The sequence below is a fragment of the Lipomyces japonicus genome (assembly GCF_038497905.1).
Source record: "Lipomyces japonicus strain CBS 7319 unplaced genomic scaffold V1514scaffold_18, whole genome shotgun sequence".
In the NCBI taxonomy this organism is placed as follows: domain Eukaryota; kingdom Fungi; phylum Ascomycota; class Lipomycetes; order Lipomycetales; family Lipomycetaceae; genus Lipomyces; species Lipomyces japonicus.
The window spans coordinates 53914-77623 of record NW_027117830.1 but is presented as its reverse complement, the minus strand read 5'-3'; the positions used below and the strand labels follow the sequence as shown (position 1 = coordinate 77623).

At 41.1% G+C, this 23710-nt stretch overlaps 10 protein-coding genes across 10 annotated transcripts; 5 read left to right on the top strand and 5 right to left on the bottom strand.

Annotated features, from left to right (window-relative positions):
- V1514DRAFT_330539 (GHMP kinase) lies at positions 1-1385 on the bottom strand. The gene is made up of 2 exons (XM_066927514.1): positions 1311-1385; positions 1-1232 (listed from the first exon to the last, which is right to left on the bottom strand). Exons 1-2 carry the CDS (start codon positions 1359-1361, stop codon positions 114-116), a joined length of 1170 nt encoding a protein of 389 aa, XP_066783484.1. The 5' UTR covers positions 1362-1385; the 3' UTR covers positions 1-113.
- A 132-nt stretch (positions 1386-1517) lies between these two features.
- Positions 1518-4538, top strand: V1514DRAFT_330535 (uncharacterized protein). The gene is made up of 12 exons (XM_066927513.1): positions 1518-1668; positions 1757-1891; positions 1978-2230; positions 2290-2608; positions 2673-2711; positions 2759-3011; positions 3064-3201; positions 3277-3846; positions 3938-3984; positions 4049-4098; positions 4179-4347; positions 4407-4538. The coding sequence occupies exons 1-12, from the start codon at positions 1576-1578 to the stop codon at positions 4480-4482; spliced, it is 2142 nt and encodes a 713-aa protein (XP_066783483.1). The 5' UTR covers positions 1518-1575; the 3' UTR covers positions 4483-4538.
- V1514DRAFT_330526 (40S ribosomal protein uS17) lies at positions 4524-5520 on the bottom strand. The gene is made up of 5 exons (XM_066927512.1): positions 5405-5520; positions 5207-5324; positions 5015-5130; positions 4819-4938; positions 4524-4736 (listed from the first exon to the last, which is right to left on the bottom strand). The coding sequence occupies exons 1-5, from the start codon at positions 5447-5449 to the stop codon at positions 4668-4670; spliced, it is 468 nt and encodes a 155-aa protein (XP_066783482.1). The 5' UTR covers positions 5450-5520; the 3' UTR covers positions 4524-4667.
- A 191-nt stretch (positions 5521-5711) lies between these two features.
- On the top strand, positions 5712-6589 carry V1514DRAFT_54243 (uncharacterized protein). The gene is made up of 3 exons (XM_066930057.1): positions 5712-6097; positions 6203-6364; positions 6445-6589. Exons 1-2 carry the CDS (start codon positions 5852-5854, stop codon positions 6362-6364), a joined length of 408 nt encoding a protein of 135 aa, XP_066783481.1. The 5' UTR covers positions 5712-5851; the 3' UTR covers positions 6445-6589.
- Positions 6590-10038, top strand: V1514DRAFT_54244 (Spc7 kinetochore protein-domain-containing protein). Its single transcript, XM_066930058.1, has 4 exons — positions 6590-9116; positions 9175-9332; positions 9390-9698; positions 9749-10038. Exons 1-4 carry the CDS (start codon positions 6734-6736, stop codon positions 9773-9775), a joined length of 2877 nt encoding a protein of 958 aa, XP_066783480.1. The 5' UTR covers positions 6590-6733; the 3' UTR covers positions 9776-10038.
- V1514DRAFT_330518 (galactose mutarotase-like domain-containing protein) lies at positions 9947-11335 on the top strand. The gene is made up of 5 exons (XM_066927511.1): positions 9947-10143; positions 10247-10304; positions 10398-10466; positions 10556-10985; positions 11096-11335. Exons 1-5 carry the CDS (start codon positions 10007-10009, stop codon positions 11260-11262), a joined length of 861 nt encoding a protein of 286 aa, XP_066783479.1. The 5' UTR covers positions 9947-10006; the 3' UTR covers positions 11263-11335.
- A 49-nt stretch (positions 11336-11384) lies between these two features.
- On the top strand, positions 11385-12050 carry V1514DRAFT_330514 (mitochondrial 54S ribosomal protein bL36m). The gene is made up of 2 exons (XM_066927510.1): positions 11385-11714; positions 11812-12050. The coding sequence occupies exons 1-2, from the start codon at positions 11508-11510 to the stop codon at positions 11881-11883; spliced, it is 279 nt and encodes a 92-aa protein (XP_066783478.1). The 5' UTR covers positions 11385-11507; the 3' UTR covers positions 11884-12050.
- A 1-nt stretch (position 12051) lies between these two features.
- V1514DRAFT_330513 (uncharacterized protein) lies at positions 12052-12728 on the bottom strand. The gene is made up of 2 exons (XM_066927509.1): positions 12430-12728; positions 12052-12370 (listed from the first exon to the last, which is right to left on the bottom strand). The coding sequence occupies exons 1-2, from the start codon at positions 12574-12576 to the stop codon at positions 12164-12166; spliced, it is 354 nt and encodes a 117-aa protein (XP_066783477.1). The 5' UTR covers positions 12577-12728; the 3' UTR covers positions 12052-12163.
- V1514DRAFT_330509 (Rap1-interacting factor 1 N terminal-domain-containing protein) lies at positions 12706-18212 on the bottom strand. The gene is made up of 5 exons (XM_066927508.1): positions 17357-18212; positions 15125-17296; positions 13525-15064; positions 13278-13452; positions 12706-13137 (listed from the first exon to the last, which is right to left on the bottom strand). The coding sequence occupies exons 1-5, from the start codon at positions 18038-18040 to the stop codon at positions 13086-13088; spliced, it is 4623 nt and encodes a 1540-aa protein (XP_066783476.1). The 5' UTR covers positions 18041-18212; the 3' UTR covers positions 12706-13085.
- A 412-nt stretch (positions 18213-18624) lies between these two features.
- On the bottom strand, positions 18625-23636 carry V1514DRAFT_280325 (uncharacterized protein; the record flags this gene model as incomplete). Its single annotated transcript, XM_066925034.1, has 3 exons — positions 18625-19650; positions 19710-22857; positions 22924-23636. The coding sequence occupies 3 exons, from the start codon at positions 23634-23636 to the stop codon at positions 18625-18627; spliced, it is 4887 nt and encodes a 1628-aa protein (XP_066783475.1).
- Positions 23637-23710: the final 74 nt, after the last annotated feature.

Genomic DNA, 23710 nt, shown 5'->3' with positions numbered 1-23710 from the left:
GGGTTGTAAATTTTAATTTGTTGTTTTTGTATTACATGTAAGATAGCAAATATAAATAAATAAATAAATAAATAAATAAATAAAAAAGAATATTATATGAAGTAGTTTACAAATTACTTTGGCAAGCCATCCGTGCCGATCAGTGATTTGCTGGTTGGCTGGGGCTCGTCTCCAACTGAGGTCAAGATGATGCGACTGACACCGGCCTGCAGGCCATCGAGCAATGACTTTGGAATTCCCTCCGGGAACGAAGGAATGATGTTTGCGGTCGATGGCTTCCAGCCATTGATATCGGGTAATGCTTCCTTCAACAAGCCGAGTACGATGGCCTCGTCCTTTTGTTGGTAATACAACACGGCGTTTGGACCGGCATCAAACGTGTAGGCAGCCACGATGCGGCCGTAAATTGCGTTAAGTCGTTCGATAATGGCAATCGCACGCCTGGAATAATCATTTAAATAAAAAATCGGTGGCGATGAATCCAGGCACACGGCATGGAATTGGTTTGAATCCGCGATCGTTAGCTTGCCAAACGTTTCGAAATCCTTGGCCACGATGGCAGCCGACATTTGTTCGAACCGGGCAGGCACGACCACGTCAACTCGGTGTTGGAATAAGGTCGACGTGGCCACCGTGACTTGCATGCCGGCCGTGGACGACGTTTCCTTTTTGGCATCGGATATCACCAGCACGGCAGCACGCAGGTCAGGCCAATGCTGCTTGGTGGCTACCTGCCTGGCCACCGAATCCGATCCGTCCGCAGCATCACCTTTATCCCAAGCCACGTAGCCACCTAGCAATGACCGACATGCGGACCCGGAACCTTGACGCGCGATACGGGACAGTTCCTCAGCCGACTGTGGCAATTCAAACAGGTCAGCCACGGCACGCACTAGCGCGGCAAATCCGGCTGCTGAAGATGCCAAACCGGCTGCAGTAGGGAAATTGTTTTCAGACACAATGTGCAAATGATATTGACTAAGTGGTGCCAGTTCGGCATGCACTTGCTCGTGCTGGCGACGCAGTTGACGCAACTCGGCAAGACATGCCGACAGGCGCGGCGTGTGCACGGATTCTTCAATTCCGTTAAGCCATAACTTGTCGGTTTCAAAGCTTGATGATGCAGCTGCCGTAGTTAACGTGCGCAGGTCATCTTGGGACAAGGTCACGCTTATGGACGAGTTCGTAGGCAGGTTAAGCCTCGTGTCGCGCTTGCCCCAGTACTTCAGGGTCTAACAATGCCACCACGGGCAGGTTAATACTATTCTTTATCCAACTAAAAAAAAAAAAAATAATGTAATTATACATACAGCAATGTTCACCGGAGCCGTAGTAGAGGCGGAATATATCTTAATTGTCATTTTTATGAGTTTCTTAATGACAGCAGTTCGAAGAGAATTTGTATGGCACTTTGTATGTAAGCCATTGTTGCCTCTGCAGGCCCCTAAAGCAGGGTAACATATAAACCTTAAATCTGTCGAATTGCAACAGTAAACATTGACTTGCCTTTGCTACTCGCTATTTGTGCGGGTTTGAGGGAGCCAACAAGGAAGACAAACTAACTATTGTTGAACGATGGGTAATGATGCTATAGATCGGGGGTTGATCAAACGAGAGATCACTGATCACTTAATTCGTTTGCAACGACATCATGAGTTTGTCATCTCGGTAGGATTTTCATCAAATGCGTACTACTTATCCCCCGGTTGGCTAATGGGTTTTTTGTTCAATGCGTGCACGTAATAAATATATTTAGGAAATTTTTAAGCGGAAACGAAAGAAAAATTCAACGAAAAAAAAATTATGGACAAAATCAGCAATCAGCCTGAGCGAGTTTACTCTAAACCCGGAAGAAAAGAATTTGGCAGGGCCGCTGAAGTTCTCAATCGATGTATTAAAAAAAAAAAAAGTTCCTAGCTGATGTTGCATTGTATACACGGTAACTGACTGACATGAATGTACGCATGCAAAATTCAGACGTACCATAGATCTCTATCCAAGCCTAAACGACAACGAATGGTGAAGCATCATGACGCTTCGTTTCCTCACGCGCAACCATTACCATTGTATAAGGATTACACGCCATTGACAATCGGCGTGCATGTTGATGATGACGAGTTTTTACATTACTTGCCTTATTTTGGTGAGAATGGTGAAGAGCTCGGATTGAACTTGGAAGAAATTTTTGAAGACAGGACCGGGATTCATGAATTCATATTGCAACAAGAACGTACGGACATGGAATTTATAATATTTTATATATATTTTCTAACAATTTTGTTTTTAAAGGTGCCAAGTTTATGTCGACCGGGTTTTTCAAGCTAATTTCGAAAATCGGCATTACCAGAACTCAATTGGTATCTTTTTTCTTTAACCATGTCAACTCATTATCACCGTCTTTGCAAAAGTTAATCCTGCCAACTCATGCAAATGATACATCAAAGTCAAAAAATGATAAGGATGTATTTGAAATTGAACAAACCAAACGGGTCATGTTGCAACCGTTCGTGACTCGATTAACCCAGGCTGGATTGCTTGCCAAGGTTGAATTTTTTTGCAAAACGTTTAAGCAAATCACCAAAGTTAGCGCATGGGATGTTCTTGCCACGTATGAATTTATTTTTTTATTTATTTATTTTGCTTTTTCTTTGTGGTTGTACTAATTTAATTAGATTCCCGGTTGGCAGACTAATTGAAAATAAAAAATCGAGGTAGGAAGAAAATAAGACTTTTTTTTCATACGTTAACTTCAAGTTAGCTTGCGAAGTTTAAACCATTCTCAAACATACAAATTTGACTCATATTCATCGTTAATGTGTCCGCTTTGCTTTATGCATGAATGCCCCTGGCACAGTGCTGAATCGAATTACATGGCCATTGAAGCAGACGGCACGTTCAAACCTGCACCTTTGGTTGATCATGATACGTCAAACTTGACCACCGCAGCTGAGCAGGTTTTGCCCCGGGACTCGGCTTGCTCCGAGTCATGTTTTTTAAACCACAAAATCAAGGTAATATTTTTTAAAAATACAGAAACCCGGCTTTACTAATATGATCATGTAGAAGGAGACCAAGAAGCCAAGCAAGTCAGAGTGGACTAATGATGATGTGCAGTTGTTGCAAATGACTGGCCAAGTTATGAAGGTTAACCCTCGCACTGCCTGCATGTTGACCACAATGGTTGATAAGCCATGCCATGAAGTGGGTTGCCGCATCTATTTTTTTTTTTTTTTTAAAAAATTAAAACAAAATTGACTAATTTTGCGGTATAACCAGATTCATGACAAGCTGGTAGAATTACAACTCACGCCCGACCATGCAACCACGCCTACGATGACAAAGACTTTCAATATTGCATTTGCCGAGTCGTACAATTCGCAAATTCTTAACAAGCGCAAGCGCAAGTCAGCACTAAGTTATCCGGATGATTGTTCGCTAAGCGGCAATCACCTACGCAGGGGCAACGTTTCGCCATGCATGCACGCTGGCCCTTGTGACTCCACGTGCACATGCGTGGCCAGCAACGTGGTTTGCGAAAAATCTTGCGCCTGTGGCAAGACGTGCCCGCGTCGATGGCGTGGTTGCAAATGCACGGCGAGCCGGTGCCGGACCAGTTCATGCGAATGTTTTAAATGGAACCGAGAATGCGATCCGGACCTGTGCCGGTCGTGTGGTGCAGATCAAGTTTTGGAACCAAGTAATCGGAACAACACCATGGATCACAAGTATTGCAAAAATGTCGTGTTGCAACAAGGACTTGGCAAGCGCGTGATTGCCGGGCCCAGCAAGATTGCCGGGTGGGGGCTTTTCCTTGGTGAAGACATTAAGCAAGATGAGTTTTTAGGCGTACGTCTCGTTCTTTTATTTTGCGGGCGAATTTTTTTTTTTCTTACAGTTTAACACGTTCTTTTCTTTTATTTTCTTCTGTTTATTTTAGGAATACAAGGGTGAACTTATATCACAGAATGAAGCCGAGCGACGAGGGTGAGCAAAACTTTACTTGAACCTGTACGGCACTTTTCCACTAACACAATGTTCTCACTTATAGTAAAATTTACGACAAAAGAGGCGTATCGTTTCTGTTTGAAGTTACAAAAGGTAAAACTGAAACCGACCAATACATTTTTTAGAATTGTTGCTGATAAGATGTTTATTTTTGTTTTAAACGCCGTAACCAGATCAATGCGTGGACGCGACCCGAGCTGGCAACAAGTTGCGGTTTATGAATCATTCACGGACGAGCCCGAACTGTGTGGCTCGCGTGATCCTGGTGAATGGCACTCACCGGATCGCTTTCTTTGCCAAACGTCGGATCAAGAAGGGTGAAGAACTGTTTATTGATTATGGGTATGAGAATGTTTTATAAATATTTGCGATAACATGCTAACTCTGGCAAAAAAAAAAAGGTATAATAATAAAACCATTAAGTTTGTGCCGTTGGAAGGTTCTCCGCAAAAAAGAGCAAAGAAAATAAATATATAGAAGTAACAGGTTTTTGGCAATCAAATAATATATAATAAATTCGTTTTTTAATTTCTTTTCATTTTATTGGCATAGTGAAAACCCCATTATATTTTTATTACAATGTACAGTAAGAAAAAAAAACTCATATTGTCAAAATGCTTGCATTCAAAACAAAACCCCATGGAACTTTTTTATTGGATCGTCTAGAACTTGTTGAACTGCTTCTTGCCACCTTCAGAGCTGACGACACGGAGAACGTTGAATCTGACGGTCTATATTATACACAGGTACATTCGTTAGCAATTACAATAATAAAACAAAAACTTTTTTCTTTACGTTGACTATCTATCTCACCTTAGAAATGGGTCTGCACTGTCCAACGGTAACAACATCACCCTCGGAAACTCTGAAAGCGGGTGAAAGATGAGCAGCAACGTTCTTGTGTCTCTTCTCGTATCTGTTGTACTTGGGGATCTGTTTGTAATTTGTGTTAGTCCTAAGCTTCTATTCAATTTGCTTCAAATGACTTTTTTAAAATGGAATCACATACGTAGTGGAGGTAATCCCGTCTGATAATGATGGTACGGTGCATCTTGGTGGAAACAACGGTACCGGTCAAGATACGGCCACGGATGGAAACGAGACCAACGAATGGGCACTTCTTGTCTATAATCAAAGAAAAAAAAACACCCAGTTAACATTCTGCCACTAATGATTGCTTGAAAATGTTCTGAATCCGTACCAATGTAATGTCCCTCCTTGGCCTCCTTGGGAGTCTTGAAACCCAAGCCAACTTCCTTGTACCAACGCTTGGTAGACTTCTTTCCCTTGGTCTTCGCATTGAGGAAGATGTGGGGTTGCTATAATTCATAACGCACGATTAGCCCAACCCGTTCGCTGTTCCGGATCCACATTGTTCTGCAACAGAAATCAAAAATACCTTCTGGAAAGCACGCTCGGACTGGACAGTCAATTCGGTGGCCATTTTGACGTGGGGTTGTATGGGATTATCGATGGATTGTCGGTAAGGTGGAACTGTTGCGATTTGGGATTAGCCCAACAAGATGCGCCGTGAGCAACGAAGCGTCAGAGCAGACCCGATCAAGCATTTCTTGCTGTGTGACTGCGTTTTCTGTTTTCGGCTCACAGAAGCTGCCACCGCGCACCCCCAACTGCAATCAAACCCTATGTTAGGGCAACAGCCATTTAGTGGCAGGGTAACGTTTTAAGCTGCACGTGCGCGTTTGTTTGTTTTTTTGCTTGTTTTGGACCGTTTCCGTTGCTGCAGCGACAGGGCTAACCTCCGGCTTTCAGTCACGTTGATATTTACCCAGCAGCGAATTTTACATCAAATAGGTCGGTACCTGGTGTGAAGAATAAAAATAAAATGTTCCTGTCGCCGCGGAAATCGCCTCGCCGGCGGCAATCGCTGGCTGCCACGCTTGGCCGACAACAACAACAACAACAACAACAACAACAACAACAACAAGGTGACGATGCTTCGAACAAAGAGAATTTTCTGAACCAGTTGTTTATCGGCAATGAGCCAAATTTGCATCCTAGAAAAAGGTCAAAAAGCTTAGGCGGCAAAGACGACTTTACTATGCCGATTGCTCGCAGGCGTCGGATTGAGGTACGAAGACAGAAACAACGTGTTCCTGATATGTCAATGGACGGATCAAAAACCAATAATAAAAAACTTTTTTGTTTCCTGTTTAACTAACAGGCTTCAAAATAGGCACCGAAAGGGATTTTAAAGCCATACTCAGCTAATGATGATAATCATACCGTCATTGGTGTCATGCAGGTGGCACTTAAGCAAGAATCCGAGCAACGCGTGGTCAAACCTAAGACGTTGAGTCGGCGTGTTAGTTTTGCTCCCGAGGCTACATTGCAGTAAGTATCACACTATTTATTTTAGATTTAGTGAGGTATTATATATATATATAAAGTGGCTTGGTTGACACCGATTTCGTCTAGTACGTTCAACCTTGACCACGAGGATACGCAGTCGTCATCTGTGGCTTCAGAAGCTACAACTCCGCGATCTCAGGGAACCGGAAGGGTAGGCTTTTCATTACCTTCGTCGTCTCCGCGCGGCTCTCATGCCCTGGACGATTCGCCTGAAATTCACGGAGCAGCATTATCCAGTGATGAAGATGACGACGACGGCGATGACGGCGATGACGATGACGATGACGGTGACGGTGACGGTGACGACTACGATGATGTTGATGTTGATGTTGATGTTGATGAAGACGACGAAGAGATGGAAGATGCCACTGACGTATTTGAAGACGTGTTTGTTTCTAACAGCCAACCTCATGCTGTTTCTGCTGCGATTTCGCCAGATAGGGCAACAAAATCATTTTTTTCGCCGTTGCGAACCCAAAGTTCGCGATACGAACAAGCGGAGAGGCAAACACTACCGATGAATATTAATATGCCTTTGGGAAGTGTTGCTACAATAAATAGTGTGAAGTCCCAAGACGATGAAGATTCCTCAATCACTATGGACGTTACGCGTGCGGTTGGTCGAATTGATGACGACAATGATGACCAAGAAGAGCAGACGATGGAGATTACACAAGCTTTCAGCTTGATCCAGAGGAACAATAATTATGACGATAGTGTTGCGGCCGCAGATGAGACGATTGGAATGGATGTTACTCGTGCAATTGGAAGCATACAGAATGGACCAAGTTATGATGATGATGACGACGATGATGACAATGTAACCATGGATGTCACTAGAGCCGTGGGAACAATCCAGACCGAAGTCCAAGATGATGATACTGATCTTGCCATGGATGTTACACGTGCCATAGGTATGATCCAGCCTGGTTCGCACAACAATGATTACCATGAAGATGATAATATCACCATGGATGTTACTAAAGCCATTGGCACTATCCAGACCGGATTTACAGATGACGATGATACCGGAGTCACCATGGATGTTACGCGAGCCATGGGCACGATTGAGTTTGGCTTGCAAGATGAAAATGATAATAACGATGACACCGGGGTATCCATGGACTTTACTACTGCTGTTGGATTTATTAATTCTTCTCTTAATCCAGAGGAAAAATCGGGCAAAAATGAACAACAAATGGAAATAGCAAATAATTTTGACCCGTTTGGCAACGTTGATTCAAAACTTACATCAGTTGACGGTAGCTCTCCAGGAAAAGTCAAACAACAAATAATTAAGACAGCACCAACAGTGCCAGCAACATTGCCATCAGATGGAAACTTACCAGAAACGCCAACAAAGCCCTCAGCTGTAACAAGCATTCGCAACATGATTCAATCTGAATCTCGCATTCGTCACAAGGCATCACCAAGATCTTCAGATGTGTTAAAGAAGAGAAGGCGAAGTTTACTAGAAGGAGGTGCGATCGTGCCCGAGTTTGAAGGCACAAAAATTAGTATCGGAACTCCTGAGGGCCATAAATTAAAAAATGATATTCAAACCACGTTGATGAGCGTGAATTCAAACAGCCTGCAAAAAAAAATTCAAAGCTTGACGCCCAGAAAAATGGCACGCACTCTCATTAAGCCCCGGAATAGCACATCGAAGTCTGCCACGGCGGTGGCAGCAGCAGCGGTGGCCGAATCTCTTCGTGTGGAAGAACAAGCTGCTTTGGCCAAAGTTTATTCGCCGTTGAAGCCAGTTCAGTCTCATCAATCACCGACAAAATTAGCTGCTCACAAGAATGTGCGCTTGTTGGCTGATATCCCAGTAATGCTTCCGCTTGCTGGTCCTACAATACTTACGGAATCAAAAGTGCCTCTTGCTTCGCAAGGTTTAATCGAGAATAAAAATCTTGAGGACAATGATAATTATGAGCCAATTTCGTTGAATGAATTTCTTCGTATGGCTTCAGTGCAATTTTTGGAAGGACTGAATACGAAAAGAAGAAACACGACATTTATTCAGGCGGCGGATGTTATTTCAGAGCCGACGTTTGCCGATACCGTGCAGTCTAAACTTTTGCATTGCCCCATGTTGGAACTATTCGAGTTTAGTTGCAGGGAACTCCGAAAAAATATAGAGGAAGGAGATGAATTGTTTAGTCGACTCGAAGCGGAGACAACGGAAGAAAATCCTTTACTTTTTAAGCAGTACTTATCGTCTTCAATCGATCAGCAAGCAGCTTTTTGTGCGCAGTTCAAGACCATTAAAAATTTTGCCAGGTTAAAGTCCAAGGGTGTGTGGTACGAATGGAGGTCCAAACTTTTGGACGGTGTCATGTCAGGATTATCTAAAAACTTGACCAGCCTGCAAGCAGATTTGCAAAGCCTTACTCGTTTTGAACAAGACCTGGCTCCATCACTGCAGGACATCTCCAGCCGGCATGCAGAGTTAAAATCAAACCTTGAAGCGCTCAGGCAACGACGATCAGAGGTTAATGATTGTAATAAGGAAGAATTGGCTGCTGTTCGTGAACGCGTGCGTTTATTTGAGCAGGAAACGGCCGATAAGGAAGCTGTCAAATCAGGACTTTTGCAAGAACAATCTTTAACAGAACGATCGATTCAAAATTCAACTTTATCGATTGAATCAACCAAAAATGATATCACAAACGCTGAAAGATTAATTGAAGAAAATAAGAGCGTGGATTCATCAGAAATTTTGGTGAACAAAGGTATGTTATACTTGATGCATTTTTAAAATTAGCAGTTCTAATATGGGTAATTGTGCAGAAATTCTTCAAACTCTACAAACTCTTACTGGATGGAAGATTGAAAAGATTAAAAATAATTTCTTGAATCTTTCATTGAGTGACCAATTGATGGCTGAAATCTGCCTGGAGCCGGTGTCAATAGCGAATGTATTGCTTAAAAATAGCAATTCTTCAACAGTGAGTACTTGATTTTTTTATTGATAATTTTTGAAAAGGACTAATCGATATTTTTAGGTTGATACTTTTTTTGTCGAGTGCGCCAAAGAAGCCGCAAGCGGCCAAGCCAATATTTGCAATGCCATTTCTGAGATTTCAAGAATATGGCACGCGCATGATGAGTTCGAGCGAGAAGCATCCCGGTTATCAAGTCATTATATTACCACTACTGAGGTTGACAATCAATGTTTGGTAACCAAGGTCGAAGTTTTCTGGTCACACAAGAGGACAAAAGTGATTGCCAAGTCCAGGCTGGCCATGGCAGATGTGGTGGCAGGAAGGAATAATGCTGCCACGGTTAAGAGTTCGCAATGGAGCAAGGTTGATGTATGTTATGGGAAGTTTGATGGGAGTCTGGTGCCATTGGTAATTTAAAGGCGATACTTTTTGTTTTGTTTTTTTAGTTGGGTTTTCTTTTAATATCCTTGTATAATTTTTATTTGTCCTTGAACTTTTTATAATTGTGGAGAAAGTACGTGTTGTGAGCGTGAATGTGATCCGTGCATTTTTGCTGTATTGTCGACCCCGCGGCAACAACCGGAGGCAGCATGCGCACTTTGTTACGACCATCGACCTTGCTCAAGTCGCAATTACTTACCTGTAACAAGCTAGCCAAGTTCCGCCTATTTTCAACCATGCCGATCGAACAGTCCGACACAGAAATCACATTGATTCACCCGGCCAATCAGGAAACGTCGGTCAGGATCTTGCTGCATGGTGCCAATGTGCTGTCCTGGAAGGTCAACGGAGCCGAGCAGCTTTGGCTGTCCGAGTAAGTACAATACGAACGAGAATGCCCATGGTTGATTGGTGTGCCGAGATTTTTTTTTTTTTTTTTTTTTTGACTAAACAGGAACGGCACGTTATTCTAATAGAGGCGCAATTCTCGACGGTTCCAAGGCAGTGCGAGGCGGAATCCCATTAGTTTTCCCGGTGAGTCAATCTATTGAAGAAACAACACTGAAATGCATCGGCTTGGGGGTGTTTTTTTTTTAAAAAAAAATATTAATATTGATGACAATGCAGGTTTTTGGAAAGGCAACTGAAGGTCCTACGTCTACGCTTCCGCAGCATGGTTTTGCCAGATTGTCCACCGTATGTGTTTTTCCTTTGCTAACTTGTCTTTTATTTATCCATCTATTTATTTTCTTTCAATCTAAAACTAACCACCTGTTTTATTGTAGTGGGAATTTTTGGGACAAACCATTTCAAACCCATTGACCGTTCAATTCGGTCTCGGACCTGAAAACGTGACCGAGTCGTTGCGAAAGGCGTGGGATTTTGATTTCACGTTGATCTACACGATCGCACTTGACAATGACACGTTGACCACGTCGTTGAGGGTTGAAAATAGTGACAAGGTCGAATGGGATTTTCAAACATTGTTTCACACATATTTTAAGATTCCTGATGTTGATAAGGTTGCCGTTTCCGGTCTCACCGGTGTTGCCGTGAAGGACAAGGTTTCAAAGACTGATTACGTTGAGCCCAATTCGTTGGTAACGATTCAGTCCGAAGTCGACAGGGTATATGAGAATGTTGACCAAGATGTCGCGATTTTGTCAGATCAAAAGCCAATTTTTGACATTACGCGGACCAACCTTGACGACGTTGGTAAGTAAAAAAAAAAAAAAAAATTATTTCCCATCCTCTTCCCCCCTACTGCGCCATTTTATTTTTATTTTTTTTAAATAGCAAACAGTTTTCTAACTTAGTCATTGCAGTGGTTTGGAATCCATGGGTGAATACATCCAAGAACTTGGCTGACTTTAAGCCCGATACCGGATTCCAAAGTTTGATTTGCGTTGAAGCTGGAAGTGTTAGCAAGTGGACTAAATTGGCTCCTGGAGAGTCATGGCAGGCTACTGAAGTTATAAAGGCTCGATTGTGAATTAGGTTCAAATAAAGAAGTTCAGCCTCGTTCATTTTAATATATATAAATAATTACATGTTTTGTTCTACTATTTTAATCAGTTTTCAAATTCGTTCCACTTTACGTAAACAATTTTGTTACGTAAACCAATTTACCCTGCTTGTATTGCAAACTCGGGTTTCTCGAAGGGCCAATTTCGAGTTCCGTTAGACTTGTCGTTTTAGTTTATCCCCTGCAAGATCCATAACCCACTTACCGTCACCATGTTGTCTCATATATTGAGAACTTCAAGGGCAGTCAGTACGCTTTTCAGACGGAGTGTTGTGCCCAGTTTATCATGGGCTGCAGAAATCCAGAGTAACATGTCTGGGTCAGGTTTTCAACGGTTGAACCAGGTGTTTGACAATTCAATCTCATCCAGAGGCATCAAGGTTAGATCTTCAGTAAAGAAACTGTGCGAACATTGTTATGTAAGATTGAATTTATTTATTTATTTTTTTTTTTTTTGTGTGTGTGTGTTTGGTGGACTTTGTGAGAATGATTTACTGACAAGAATTTATTTTAAAGACGGTTCGCCGCAAAGGTAGACTCTTGGTCAGATGCAAAAAGAATCAAAAACATAAGCAAAGACAAGGTTAAAAAACAAAAAAATGAAAAAAAAAAAAACGAAAATTAGCAGCACGTTTGCATGACAGCATGTTTCTTGCAATGAATGCAAAATATGTAAGACAGAAACAAGCTTTGTATATAGTATGAAATTGGATTTACGATCATGGTTAAACTACCATTTTTTTTAAAAAAAATAACTTTTTTTTCTTTTTCCAAAATGCGCTTACACGGTAAGTCATATATATATATTGACATTAAACACAAAACAAAAAACGCCGTAAACGATGCAGTTCCCCCCTCCTAATCGCATTTAAATGATTTGGTCCCATGGGCTTTTATTACTATCCTGTGAAACTCGAAAACTCAAGGCATTTCTTTCAGCTTCAATTCTCACAATATTCTGGCCAGGAACGACAATCAGGCCGACAAACCGGTACCCTCCTTGCTTGCTTGACCGTCTAGATAGATGACCAAGTGGTAATACTTCCACAACATCGCTCAAAATAATGTTCTGTTCCTAAAATATTTTGTTAATATAAATAATTTCTCCAGAAAAAAAAAAAAAAAAAGACATACGTTATCAGTAGTGACTAACGTGCCACAAAACTGTCGGCCGTCCGTTGTTGACACGATCAATGGAACCGAAAGCAATGTTGATATGCCTTTTGGTAACGATTTCAGGTTCGAGACATTTTCTCCTAATCGAAAAGCAGGCTTTTGCATGCCTAAAAAAAAAAACTGCAACTAATAATATGAACCAACCTTTCTCGTATGAAAGAGATTCTAGAAGTACTTGCTACGCCGGCTACTACGCGACCCCCCGAATTTAATTATTGATTTACGCGCGAGAAGTAACCGAAAAAAAACCAGTTTCTATATTTCACAAAAAACTAAAATACCATTATCATGCCAAAGCCAAAACCAAAACCCTTATAACACCACATTAAATTAGTCATTAATATGCCTTTTTGCTGAACAAAAAATAACGTCTATACAAAAAAAAAAAAAAAAAAATTTATGCTTGCTTATAACCTGGTTGAAGCATCAAGAGCATGGCAAGCAGTGTGCCTTGCAATTCTGTTCGTTGATCTTGTGTTATGTCACTGACCGAAGTTGCAAAGCTCAATTTTAATTTTTTGACTTGCTTCATAACTCCTTCAGTCGCATATTTTGTAACACTGCCTTGCATGCCTACCGGTTCCATGTTCTTCTCATTGTCATTACTACTATTATTATTCGTCCCTGGCAAAGACGTTGACGATTGATCTGAGTCCTTTGAAGAATCTAAAAAATAAAAAAAAAATGTTAGATTTTTTTTCAAATATTGTCGAGATCGCTTTGCCTTGAAAAAATCGTGTCATCAAGATTTAATCAAGAAAGGAACAAAATGATAAATACCATTCAAACAAGAGGATTCACGATACCTTCCAACTGTCGAACCAAATGATGATGAACTATTATTGGCTTTAACCACGTCTTCTTCCAATCTTTCAATGTCTTTAATTCCATCATTGGTAACTTTTGAACCAGCATTGATAGGCTGGTGCCGTCTATGCCTGTTGCGTTTTCTTGGTGGTTTTGTCGGTGTCTCCAAATCATCTATTAAAATTATTTGTCAATAAAATTTCTTTTCCAATTCGCCAAAAAAAAACATATCAATGTTGTACATACCGGCCACAGAACATTTCTCGTCCGTTTTTCTTTTTTTGGTCGATGACAATACTTGAGATTTCTTGGTTCGTTTCAAGTTCAAACGAGTCGGGCCATCATTAAATGATATTGCCGGTCGCTCATCCAGGTTCATTTCTTCGGTGCTAACAACAATGCAATCACGAAGTACCCTATCCTTGCGCCTTTTCGAATTGCCTGGCCCATCTAAAATGGTACTAGATTCTTCCATGTAACTGCAAGATGCATCATTACTGACTTCTTCCGTTATAAATCCTGTCGACAAGTCATTCTCCTGAGATTCATCCGCATCTGTCAACGTCATGGTACATTCTTCGCTTAATAATGAATCATTTACTGGTGGTTCTACCAGCTTAGGCTTGTTATCAATGACTTGAGTTGATCGCGGTACCTTGCGTTTCTTGAACACTCGCCCGCCCGTCCACTTTTGTTGGGAAGAAGAAGTTAGTATTTGCATTTCCATGCGTATTTCTGTGTTGGACTCAGTAGAATCAATATCTGACGATTGAGATGAAGGAATAACAACTTCAGCTTGCTCTTGTGACACAATATCTTTTCGAACATCGGGTACAGGTACTTCATCAATCTGGGTGTCTGAATTTTCAATTTTAACAGCATCAGTAATTTCTGGTCCCCATGAATTCAATAGTTCTGTAATATCAGAATTTAATTCCATCTGGGAACCATCTTGTGCCTGATCGATTGTCACAGGTTTAGTAATTTCAATCAATTCTGGTTTCTCAACCGTTGACTTCAAATCTTCAACACTGTTAAATAACGACGTGTCGATTTCCGTTTCCTGTGTTGAGTTGCTGCCAGAAATCGAATCGGCATCAGTTTGTTGGGACTCCTGTGATGGATCCGAATTCAAAACATCATTGTCTTCATCAATAATGGTTGAACACCATGCGGAGCCACGTATGACAGAAACAGAACAATCTGGCATGACATTGGATTGATTTTGCTCTGGTAAGGTTTTCTCCAATCCGCCTTTATTCTGAGATCTGGAATGATTTTTAGCTACCCGAAGCGAATTAAACGATTTTGGAACAATTGACAATCCACCATAGTTTTCGGGTACTTGCTGAACAGGCATTCCTAATCTCGAACAAGACTTCGTTTCTATTGATCCTTGATCGTTCACACTATCTGAAATTGAATCACTAATCTCAGAAAAGTCATTTTGTGAAGGTAGGATTGAAATTTCTGATTCACTCGATCGATCAAGACTTGGTTTACCAATAACTGGCGTGAAATGGTAATCGTGCACGCCATCTTTCTTAACCTTCTTCTTAGCCTGATCAGTCAATTCATTTGATTTTTTTGCCAGCGAAATTGCATTATTTTGGACAAAAGCCGGAACAACGCTATTGATACTGCCAGGATTGGATGCCTTTCCTGTCGGGCTTATTGAACCACAATTTAAGATTAGATTTGCCAATGAAAAATACGGAACGAGCAATGCAGGCTTTCGAGACTGAATCAGTATAAAGTTCACCAACGATTGCAAGAAATTGCAAAACTTTGACATTCATGTTAGCTTAAAAAAAAATCTTGACAAACAGCAACAGTTCCCACTTACCAGAGATGATGATAAATCCTTGGCCTTGACAGATTTTTCATAGCTTTCCAGAATGTTGTTGAGATGCTCGTTCCAAAGTTCAAACAAATTGTCATCTGCTGATTGCTCCAGTAATGTTAATATTTTGTTATAAATTTCAGAATTAGACGCCGGCCCTTGCTGAATACAAAATCCAATTGCAACTTGAAAAAGTATTTTTAAAAGCGCAAACTGGGTATCATGACTCGGGAACGATTTCGTTAATAATGTGATTTTAGCAAAACCATCTGCCGGCGAAGAGACTTCTTCGACTGACTCCATCATTACTATCCTTGTCATGAACCTGGAAAGTATTGTAGCATGATTACTTGCTCGTTCAATAATGTTTTGAATTAGTTCAAACATGATTTTATCAGTTCCAAATCTATAACCTGAAATTAAAACGTTGACAAAGACTTCCGGTTTAGACGCATGATCAAAGTCACAATTCATTAATGCCGAACTAAGAACTTCAAAACTGATTGAGCCCATTTCGGATTTTGATAAAAACTCTAGATTCTCGGGCTGCTCATTTTCTTGATTTTCTTTTCTAATTTCATCCAGGCATAAAATAGTATCCAGAATAAAATCATGTTTCATCAAATTAAACTGAACAGGAAATGTTGTAATAGCACTATGCAACGCCGTGCGATACTTGTCTGCATCAAGCTTCCGAATACCAGTAGCAGTCAAAAGGACTTTAATGCTATCAACATGAACAAAAATGTCGCATTGCCCACTACTAGTCTGATTCTCATTTTCTAATCTGAATGATGGCGGCGGCGATGACGATAATAAAGATGATGACAACGTTTGGATATTCTTTGAACGCTCGCTTTTTCGATATATGGCTTCATCAATTGTAGAACGTTCAATCATTGAAATATGCAACCATAAAGCCGTTTTCAGAATTAGTGGATTAACTTTTGGTAATTTGGATAGTAATGTGAGAAACCGGCAAATCTCATTTATAGCTATCATCGTATCAACCGATGGATGAACCTCTCTTTGCGAAAGCGAAATAATAACTCGCAAGTACGAGGTCCAAATTGAAATGCACAAATTTTCTTCTTCAGCTACTGAAGCGGCCTTGAAAAATTTTAAAAGTGTTGATAAAACGGTGTTAGACCTTTGCCGAATCCATTTGGCATCAAGCTTGGGCATGCTTGCAATCGGAATCGAAGAAAAGCAAACGTCATGAGCCGAATTAAGTTCCAACTTTTTGGTCTGTGGTTGCAACAACAAGTTCACGATTTTGGCTGCGATAGAATACGTATGAGTCCATTGCAAGCATTTTTCTTGCAAAACTGGGATAACCAAGTGTTGCCATACAAAATCGCATTGCTTCACGACGTGGACCTTTGAAATCGGAGTTAATGACAGATATACACATTTGGTGAAAAGATCTACCAATGAATTCACAGTCTCGACCTGGTTCTGCCTGAAAAACCTAAACACTGCTTCCAAAATAATTATTCGTCGCTTTAGTACTAATCGAATATTAGCATCTTCAGAAGTTACGGCAGAAAAAGTAATCCACACGTAAGCCAACCGTTGCCAGATCAATATTGCCGACGACCGAATGGACACGTCTGATGAGTTTAAGCATAAGCGTGCAATCTCAAGTAATTGACCATAGTACTGCCATTTGTCCAATTGGCCTAATCCGCTGTTGCCCTTTGGCATGGACATCAAAAGAACAACCAGGACTTCCCATATATCCAACAACTGACTTTCATGTTTATTCTCAAACAGTCGTTCAACCTGTTTAAAACAACGTTCAGCAAGCGTTGCATGACCAGATGATTCTCGCGAATCAAGCACTTCACAAACGATCCAACTAAATTCTCGCAGGCCGAAAAACTTGTGACTTGCAGTTTTCAATGTTTCTAATGCCGCAGGAGGACCAAGGCTGTCATCAAAGCTGTTAAGCAAACATCGAGGTAACCAATCTCTAGCGGTTTCAAGCATTAAGCTCTTGCACTGGCAAACCAAATGTTCAAGCATTCTGCAACATGACGCTTCGATTGATTTGGACTTGGTCTTGGTCTTCAAAACAACTGCTAATATTCGCCTTGCCTGTTTCTCAGTAAAGATGCGTGGATACGGGAATAGTTGCATTGATAAGAAAATAAGATGATTAACAAAATTACTCTATGTCAATTTTTTCATTGTTAGAACAAAAAAAAATCAGCCTTTGCCAGTTCAACATACTTTTTTAACTGTTGCTGATTCGATAGCATCAACACTGATATTTAAAATCAAATCTGCAATGTTGCAATCAATCATTTCAACAAACATGTCGGATGACGATAGCAAGCTGAACAATTTCAATGCCTGAGTGGAAACCCGAGACTCGCAACCTTCAATGACATCGTTCGGAAACAAAATGTCACGCTGAATATGCCTGAGCAAAATCGGTAACACGTCTCGTAACAAGTTTGCATCTGCAATCGATGTGGTCTGCCGAACAGCATTATTTAAAGTTAGGTATGCGTCCATCTTAGTTAATGAATCGTTCATGGACAGTGCCGAGATCACGCTGTGAAGCAATTGAGAAAACGATGCATATGTTGATAGATCTAATGAAAATTGTGGACCGTCATCTGACGAGAGATCAATCGGCGCAGGTCGAGATTTTAAAATTGATTTTTTGGCCGGACTGGATGTTTCATTATGCCGTGGGGATGAAAGTGGTTGTAAATCCGGTACTAGCACAGGTGAATCTATAAAATTGACTTTTTTCTTTGACTTTCGATTCGGAGAACACAAACTACCTCTTTCTGGTTCTACCAACAAATTTGAAGGACTATTACTCAAATCACTTTGCGGCGAGCTTGTCCTGGCGTGAATGAACGTATGCATCACCGGATGCGCTTTCTGCTGCAAGCCAGTCATTCGAAATGCACCAACGATTATCTTTTCTCCTTTTTTTTTTTTTCTTTTTTTTTTCTTGTTTTGTGTATATATATTTCTTTGCCAAAAAACTAAATTGTATATATTGAAATTCAAAACTGTCAAAAAAAAAAAAATAAAATAAAATAAAGAGTTTAGTAGTGGGATATATGACCAGCCAGGGGCGGAAAGGGGGGCTGGCAAAGTCGTAAAGTAATTTAACGAACGCGACGCGTCCAAATTGAAAAAAATCGCGTTCCCAAGTCAGCGCGTTCGCGCGTTGATAGTTAAGTTTAATTTAAATTACCCATTAAGCAGTATACAAATATTCAATTGAAAAAAATGATTGAATTTCTGATGCTACCACTTATGCCCAATGCCTACAAACATAATCGAACACAGACCAAATATGAACAACAAAAAATACAATAGAATGCAACACAAATACCATACCATACTATACCATTCCATACCATACAATCAATACAATATAATACAATCAATACAATACAATACAATGCCAAAAAAACATAAAAAACCAAACCCAAACAAATACAACTACAACTACAAATCTTTCATGGTCCGTTCTAAGATAATTCTGAACTAAAACGAACTTTGCCAATTCCTGCTGCGCTTGTTGCGGTAGGCGTGTTCCCAATCTGAGCACTCCATTCACTAGCAAAACTTTGGCGACCGTTGTTTGTCCGACCTGAACTATAACGGTGTGACATGTCATCGGCCCGTCGTCGAAGAATTTCTTGAATTTCATATTCGTCTGTGGAGTCTGACCTCAACTCGGCTGCCTTTTTTTGCATTAATTGTTGTCGCTTTTTATGACGTTCATCACCTTCCCAGCTATTTGACAATTCCAGTATCGCATCTTGCTCCAACCTGGCACGAAGTAATTCATCTTTCTCTATCTCTTCGAAAATATCAGTATCTGATGGGAAAATAGCGCAACGTAATGCGACCAATGCCAGATCAAATACAACCGCAACACCGCATGCAAGGAAAAAAGTTGCCCACCAGGTCGCATCCGGACCAAACGTTTTGATTAAGCTATCCTTGACAATATATTTAGTGATCTTGTCCGGATAAATCTCAGTTAAGAACAATGTCCAAAGAAACCAACCACATTCTGATATAATTAAAGACGCAAACGAAAGTATGGTCCTATTATGCATCTCCACAAAATTGAGCTTGACCGCGATAGCAAAAATAATGGCAGCAAAATTTAGCGTTCCCATAGGATATAAGCCATTATCTCTCGGCCACATAATTGCATAAACATAAAACATGGTGAACGTGACTAGCACAGCTTGTGAAGAAGCGACAGCCATCCAACCAACAAAAATTCGTAGGTTGAAATGCTTATTAAGACGACTAGTCGAATAGAGTTCCGGCACAGCAACCAGCGTCTCCGGACTCAAGTCTTGCATGAAAATACCCAAGCAAAGTACAGGCAAGGACGTGAACAACGTATTATACATGGTCAATGATATTGATTCGTACAAACTCGAACCAGAATACATGGTGAACCTCTGAAACATGGCCTGAGTCAGATAAAAGAAAAATTCCTTGTAAAATGTCGATAAAACGTATTTACTCAGGCGCTAGAAAACCTATCAGTAATGAACTTTTTAAACAAAAAAAAAATTGCTTTGTATCATACCACATAGTTCCAGCGTCCATGAACCAGTAATAATTTTAACAAAAACCTAAACTGACCAACTGAAAAATCCGAGGACCGTGATGCTTGAAGACCTTCTTTGCCTGCAATACCAATACCAACATCTGCAGCTTGAATCATGGCAATATCATTCGCGCCATCACCAACTGCAAGAGTCACCGCGGTTTTAACCTTGGATCTTACAGCGGTCACGAGCAGGGCTTTCTGCGATGGACTGGCTCGGCAACAAATAACTGAATCTGCTTTCACTCCAAGATCAACAAACAAGGTCATCAGAGTCATGTCCTTTTCGATAATGGTAAGCGTGCCTCCATCAACAACAACAACGCAATGTGCGATATTTCCAGACTCCAGTTCAAGCATAGCAGCTGCCATCTTGCTGGCCATGTCAGGATCTTGCGATTGCAAAATCATGACCGTAGAGTAATCGTGAATCAAGCGGCACGAGTGACCGATTGAGATTGCAGTTTCACGCTTGTCTCCCGTAAGCATCCAAAGCTTTATTCCAGCCCGTCTGAGTTTGTCTATGGCTTCTGGAACACCAACTTGCAGTTTGTCCTCAATTGCTGTTGCGCCGCAAAGTTCAAGATCGTTTTCAACCAACTCTCCAGCTGATTCTATTTTTTGTGCTCTATTATCAAGACTTGTAATTGCATCAGTATAAATCTTATCCCAATGTTTGAACTCATCGTCAGTCATGAATTTATGGGCATATACTAATGTTCGAAGCCCCTCGGTAGCGAACTCGTCAATATGACTAAGCGTATTCTCGAACACGGTTGCCGTATCAGTCACAATACTTTCATCTACCAAAGCATCCAGAAACGCTGATTGCGTGATTGCATTCCTTGCTGCTTCAGGTACGTTTTCGCCATAGGTCATCGAGTGAAAATTCATGGCATTGGAAGCACTTGCTAAATCAATATCGACTGACATCCGCGGTGTTTGTAAGACGTCAGTACCAGCTTCTCTAGCTTGAGCATGCTTGAGAAAATCATCCAAATGACCAAGTGTCTCCTTTCGCTTTATATTTAAACTTGGTCTGCCAAGTGAAAAACTTGGTCTTGCTGACGAAGGTCCGGCAGACACTGAATCACCACTTCTTTCAATCGCCATGCTATCTCTGGCAGCAATCGCACGATTTGCCTCTGTGTTTTTGCGAAGAATTACGCGTCGTTGAACTTCAGCCTTCTTTGATTCTGCCAATTTGTATGATCGCAACCGCTCAAACACGACCGAATCTGCGCCTTTGCAAATAAGACAAATTCTGCCATCCGGAAAGCGGACCACAACTGACATTCTCTTTCGATTTGATGAAAATTCAATGGTATGTAAAATCTCATAAACATCAATTGCTGGTGTTTCATCAAAACCGTGAGGATATGATTTGACCGTGACAGTTTGGAACTGACGATCGACCACAACAAACCCAAGGTCTCGCGCGGCTGTGACAAGCGCAATCTCATCCGGTGAAGCAGCTTGATACTTTATCTTTGAATCCTCATCCATTTCTTCAATCTCTTCTTCATCCGCTACTTCTTCTCCGCTCTTATCAGGGATGCAAGCGTGACAGATCGCGATAGTCATCAAAAATAGCCTGGCACTGCGGGAAAAATTAGTGTTTGGTCGAAGTTGAAGATATTGCAAAAGTTCCAATGATGATCTTCTAAACGTTGGCTGTTCATGAGCTGTAGAAGGGGTTGCAGAAGGAGGCCCGTACGCGGAAGACTTCCACTGCGTCGGACTGCTGGCTGCCACACTAACAGCACTATTTTTGCGGCTAGAAGACTTACGTTCCAACTCGGTCTCTAATGTCTGCGCACGCCGAAACGCGCCTGACATTCCTGCAGTACTTGGCTGTATTAAACTCTTTGAACGCACATGAGCCTTGGTGCCAAATTTGGATTGACCTTCAAATGAAGTCGAAGCACGAGCATGATTATGAGAAAGACCGGACGTTCGATAACGACGGGGCTCGTCTTTAATCTTTTTAATTTCATCCTTTAAAAACTCGTTCTGAATGTCTAGATCATGAAGCCATGCATGACCTGCCACGGTTATTTTCCTAAAAACCATGATATTGTCCGTCAACGTGCCAGTTTTGTCAGAGAAAACGTAAGAGATCTGACCGAGCTCTTCATTAATAGACGATGTGTGTGCTTCGCACGGCGTGTTGGTAGGCTCGTAATACATGTCCACGTCCCATGTCAACATGACACGTTGACCAAGCTTGACAATCTCCATCGAAACATATAATGATAAAGGAATTAAAGTGTTGTACATAATGATGAAGCTCATAAGAAGAGGTGCCAACGCGATTCCGTCCGATGGAAGATACCAAGGCAAATGATCATTACTGTTATTGGTTGAAACCCAGACTCGTTCAGCAACAGTGCAAAATGCTGCAAGAAATACGACAAAAAAAACCATAAAAATAATAATTTTATTAATCCGGCCTTGTAATTTGGGAGCTTTCACGCGAGGTGCTTGCTGAGCATTCATCCTAATTTTGGTTTCCTGTCCAGTAAAAATCACCATGCCAATGGCTCTATTTGTATTTCGAAGAATTGAACCTCTATAAATGACGTGATCGTTGGTAAGGGAGTATTTGGTTCTTTTGACGGTCACGTTGCCATCGAAGTTATAGAGATCAGTGTTGGGATCTTCAATGACAAAATCGGCTATTGAATCTTCGCCAGCCAGGTCATTATCTTCATTGGCCATTTCGCGCAAACAAGGCAGAGCGATCTTATTTTTAAGATTTGTTTCGCCATCCAATGCCGCTGTTTCAACATATGCAACGTCACCAAGTCCATCGCCGTGGAAAAGAATTAAATCACATGGCACCCAATCATTTCTGGATAGCTTGACAATGTCTCCTACTTTGATATCCTTCCATGCAGTCTTCTTCCATTTAACGAGTCTCTCAGTAACGTTTGAACAATCAACCTCAGCAACAAGCGCTTCTTTGTTATTTTCAGCCTTATCTTGCCGATGTCTTTGCCAATCGTCAAATCCTTCTCTGGCCATCGCAATCGCCGTAAAAAACAAAAACGTAATCAACGAATTGTAAGTACCAGTGGTAGAAAAATTAGGAACTATTTGTAAAACAGAAACGACAAGAAAATAGCTACATATAGAAATAAAAAAATTATTAATGCATCATAAAACTTATTCTCGACATGTAAGCACTTACACGTTGGCCAGTTTAGAAAATTGAGCAAATAGTAGCAAAGGTACAGCATTGTAACGGTTGTAAACTGAGGACACTATAACATTCGATACATAAGACCTTGACGTCCTTTCGTCAACAAGACTAAAAGCAGACGTGGACAACAAGTCAAATGGAATGCACCTGCCATTTTTTGAAGGATGAATTTTCTTTGTTCCAAAAAGAAAATTTTTAAACCCTTCAGAAACTTTATCGAATTTGCCCTTGAAACCGGTATCAAAAAGCCTGGTCGAAGCCCAAGAAGAGTAATTAGGTAGATTGATAAAACTCATGCCAGCGCTTGTATATGTTCTTGAATCAATCGCATCGATAGTCTTTTGTCCATGAAAGTTGTCAACGTGCTGATTCTCCTGATCCTCTTCCGCCACCGGAGATCTGGACGGTTCATATGGACTATACGAAGGAGTCGGTATAAATGAATTGATATTCTCTGACATTTCAATCGGCGTGCGTGCTGATTGTTGTTCGATAGTCCGGTTAAAAAGCTGAGTACGCAAACTAAAGCCACGTTTGCGTTGTCGCGGAGGATCAGCATTAAATGGCGGGGTATTTGCAGTGGACAGTACAGGCTCAGCCAACCTGGACGTATACTCTGAATCAGAGTTAACGCGAGTGTCAATAGGTGGCAAGGCAGACAGTTGATGCCTGTGCGAGCTGGCAAAATCGCGGGCGGACATCAACGGTGGCGGATCTGAATACAAGAATGAAGCAACAGCTCCCTCTTGTGGTTGCTGCTGGTGCTCCACAGAAA

Bases quoted from the DNA above. Each gene is read 5' to 3' on its own strand.
- V1514DRAFT_330518 (XM_066927511.1), top strand. From the start codon at position 10,007: ATGCCGATCGAACAGTCCGACACAGAAATCACATTGATTCACCCGGCC. The intron at 10,144-10,246 runs GTAAGTACAATA...TTATTCTAATAG, and splicing joins GAGCAGCTTTGGCTGTCCGA to AGGCGCAATTCTCGACGGTT. The intron at 10,986-11,095 runs GTAAGTAAAAAA...TAGTCATTGCAG, and splicing joins GACCAACCTTGACGACGTTG to TGGTTTGGAATCCATGGGTG.
- V1514DRAFT_330509 (XM_066927508.1), bottom strand. From the start codon at position 18,040: ATGACTGGCTTGCAGCAGAAAGCGCATCCGGTGATGCATACGTTCATT. The intron at 15,065-15,124 runs GTAAGTGGGAAC...TGAATGTCAAAG, and splicing joins AGGATTTATCATCATCTCTG to TTTTGCAATTTCTTGCAATC. The intron at 13,453-13,524 runs GTATGTACAACA...TAATTTTAATAG, and splicing joins CGAGAAATGTTCTGTGGCCG to ATGATTTGGAGACACCGACA.
- V1514DRAFT_54244 (XM_066930058.1), top strand. From the start codon at position 6,734: ATGGAAGATGCCACTGACGTATTTGAAGACGTGTTTGTTTCTAACAGC. The intron at 9,117-9,174 runs GTATGTTATACT...GTAATTGTGCAG, and splicing joins AGAAATTTTGGTGAACAAAG to AAATTCTTCAAACTCTACAA. The intron at 9,333-9,389 runs GTGAGTACTTGA...CGATATTTTTAG, and splicing joins AAAATAGCAATTCTTCAACA to GTTGATACTTTTTTTGTCGA.
- V1514DRAFT_330514 (XM_066927510.1), top strand. From the start codon at position 11,508: ATGTTGTCTCATATATTGAGAACTTCAAGGGCAGTCAGTACGCTTTTC. The intron at 11,715-11,811 runs GTAAGATTGAAT...TTTATTTTAAAG, and splicing joins AACTGTGCGAACATTGTTAT to ACGGTTCGCCGCAAAGGTAG.
- V1514DRAFT_330526 (XM_066927512.1), bottom strand. From the start codon at position 5,449: ATGGCCACCGAATTGACTGTCCAGTCCGAGCGTGCTTTCCAGAAG. The intron at 4,939-5,014 runs GTATGTGATTCC...AATTACAAACAG, and splicing joins GACGGGATTACCTCCACTAC to ATCCCCAAGTACAACAGATA. The intron at 4,737-4,818 runs GTGAGATAGATA...TGTATAATATAG, and splicing joins AGTGCAGACCCATTTCTAAG to ACCGTCAGATTCAACGTTCT.
- V1514DRAFT_330539 (XM_066927514.1), bottom strand. From the start codon at position 1,361: ATGACAATTAAGATATATTCCGCCTCTACTACGGCTCCGGTGAACATT. The intron at 1,233-1,310 runs GTATGTATAATT...TGGCATTGTTAG, and splicing joins CGGCTCCGGTGAACATTGCT to ACCCTGAAGTACTGGGGCAA.
- V1514DRAFT_330535 (XM_066927513.1), top strand. From the start codon at position 1,576: ATGGGTAATGATGCTATAGATCGGGGGTTGATCAAACGAGAGATCACT. The intron at 1,892-1,977 runs GTATTAAAAAAA...TGCAAAATTCAG, and splicing joins CGCTGAAGTTCTCAATCGAT to ACGTACCATAGATCTCTATC. The intron at 3,985-4,048 runs GTGAGCAAAACT...TCTCACTTATAG, and splicing joins AATGAAGCCGAGCGACGAGG to TAAAATTTACGACAAAAGAG.
- V1514DRAFT_54243 (XM_066930057.1), top strand. From the start codon at position 5,852: ATGTTCCTGTCGCCGCGGAAATCGCCTCGCCGGCGGCAATCGCTGGCT. The intron at 6,098-6,202 runs GTACGAAGACAG...GCTTCAAAATAG, and splicing joins CTCGCAGGCGTCGGATTGAG to GCACCGAAAGGGATTTTAAA.
- V1514DRAFT_330513 (XM_066927509.1), bottom strand. From the start codon at position 12,576: ATGCAAAAGCCTGCTTTTCGATTAGGAGAAAATGTCTCGAACCTGAAA. The intron at 12,371-12,429 runs GTATGTCTTTTT...AAAATATTTTAG, and splicing joins CGTTAGTCACTACTGATAAC to GAACAGAACATTATTTTGAG.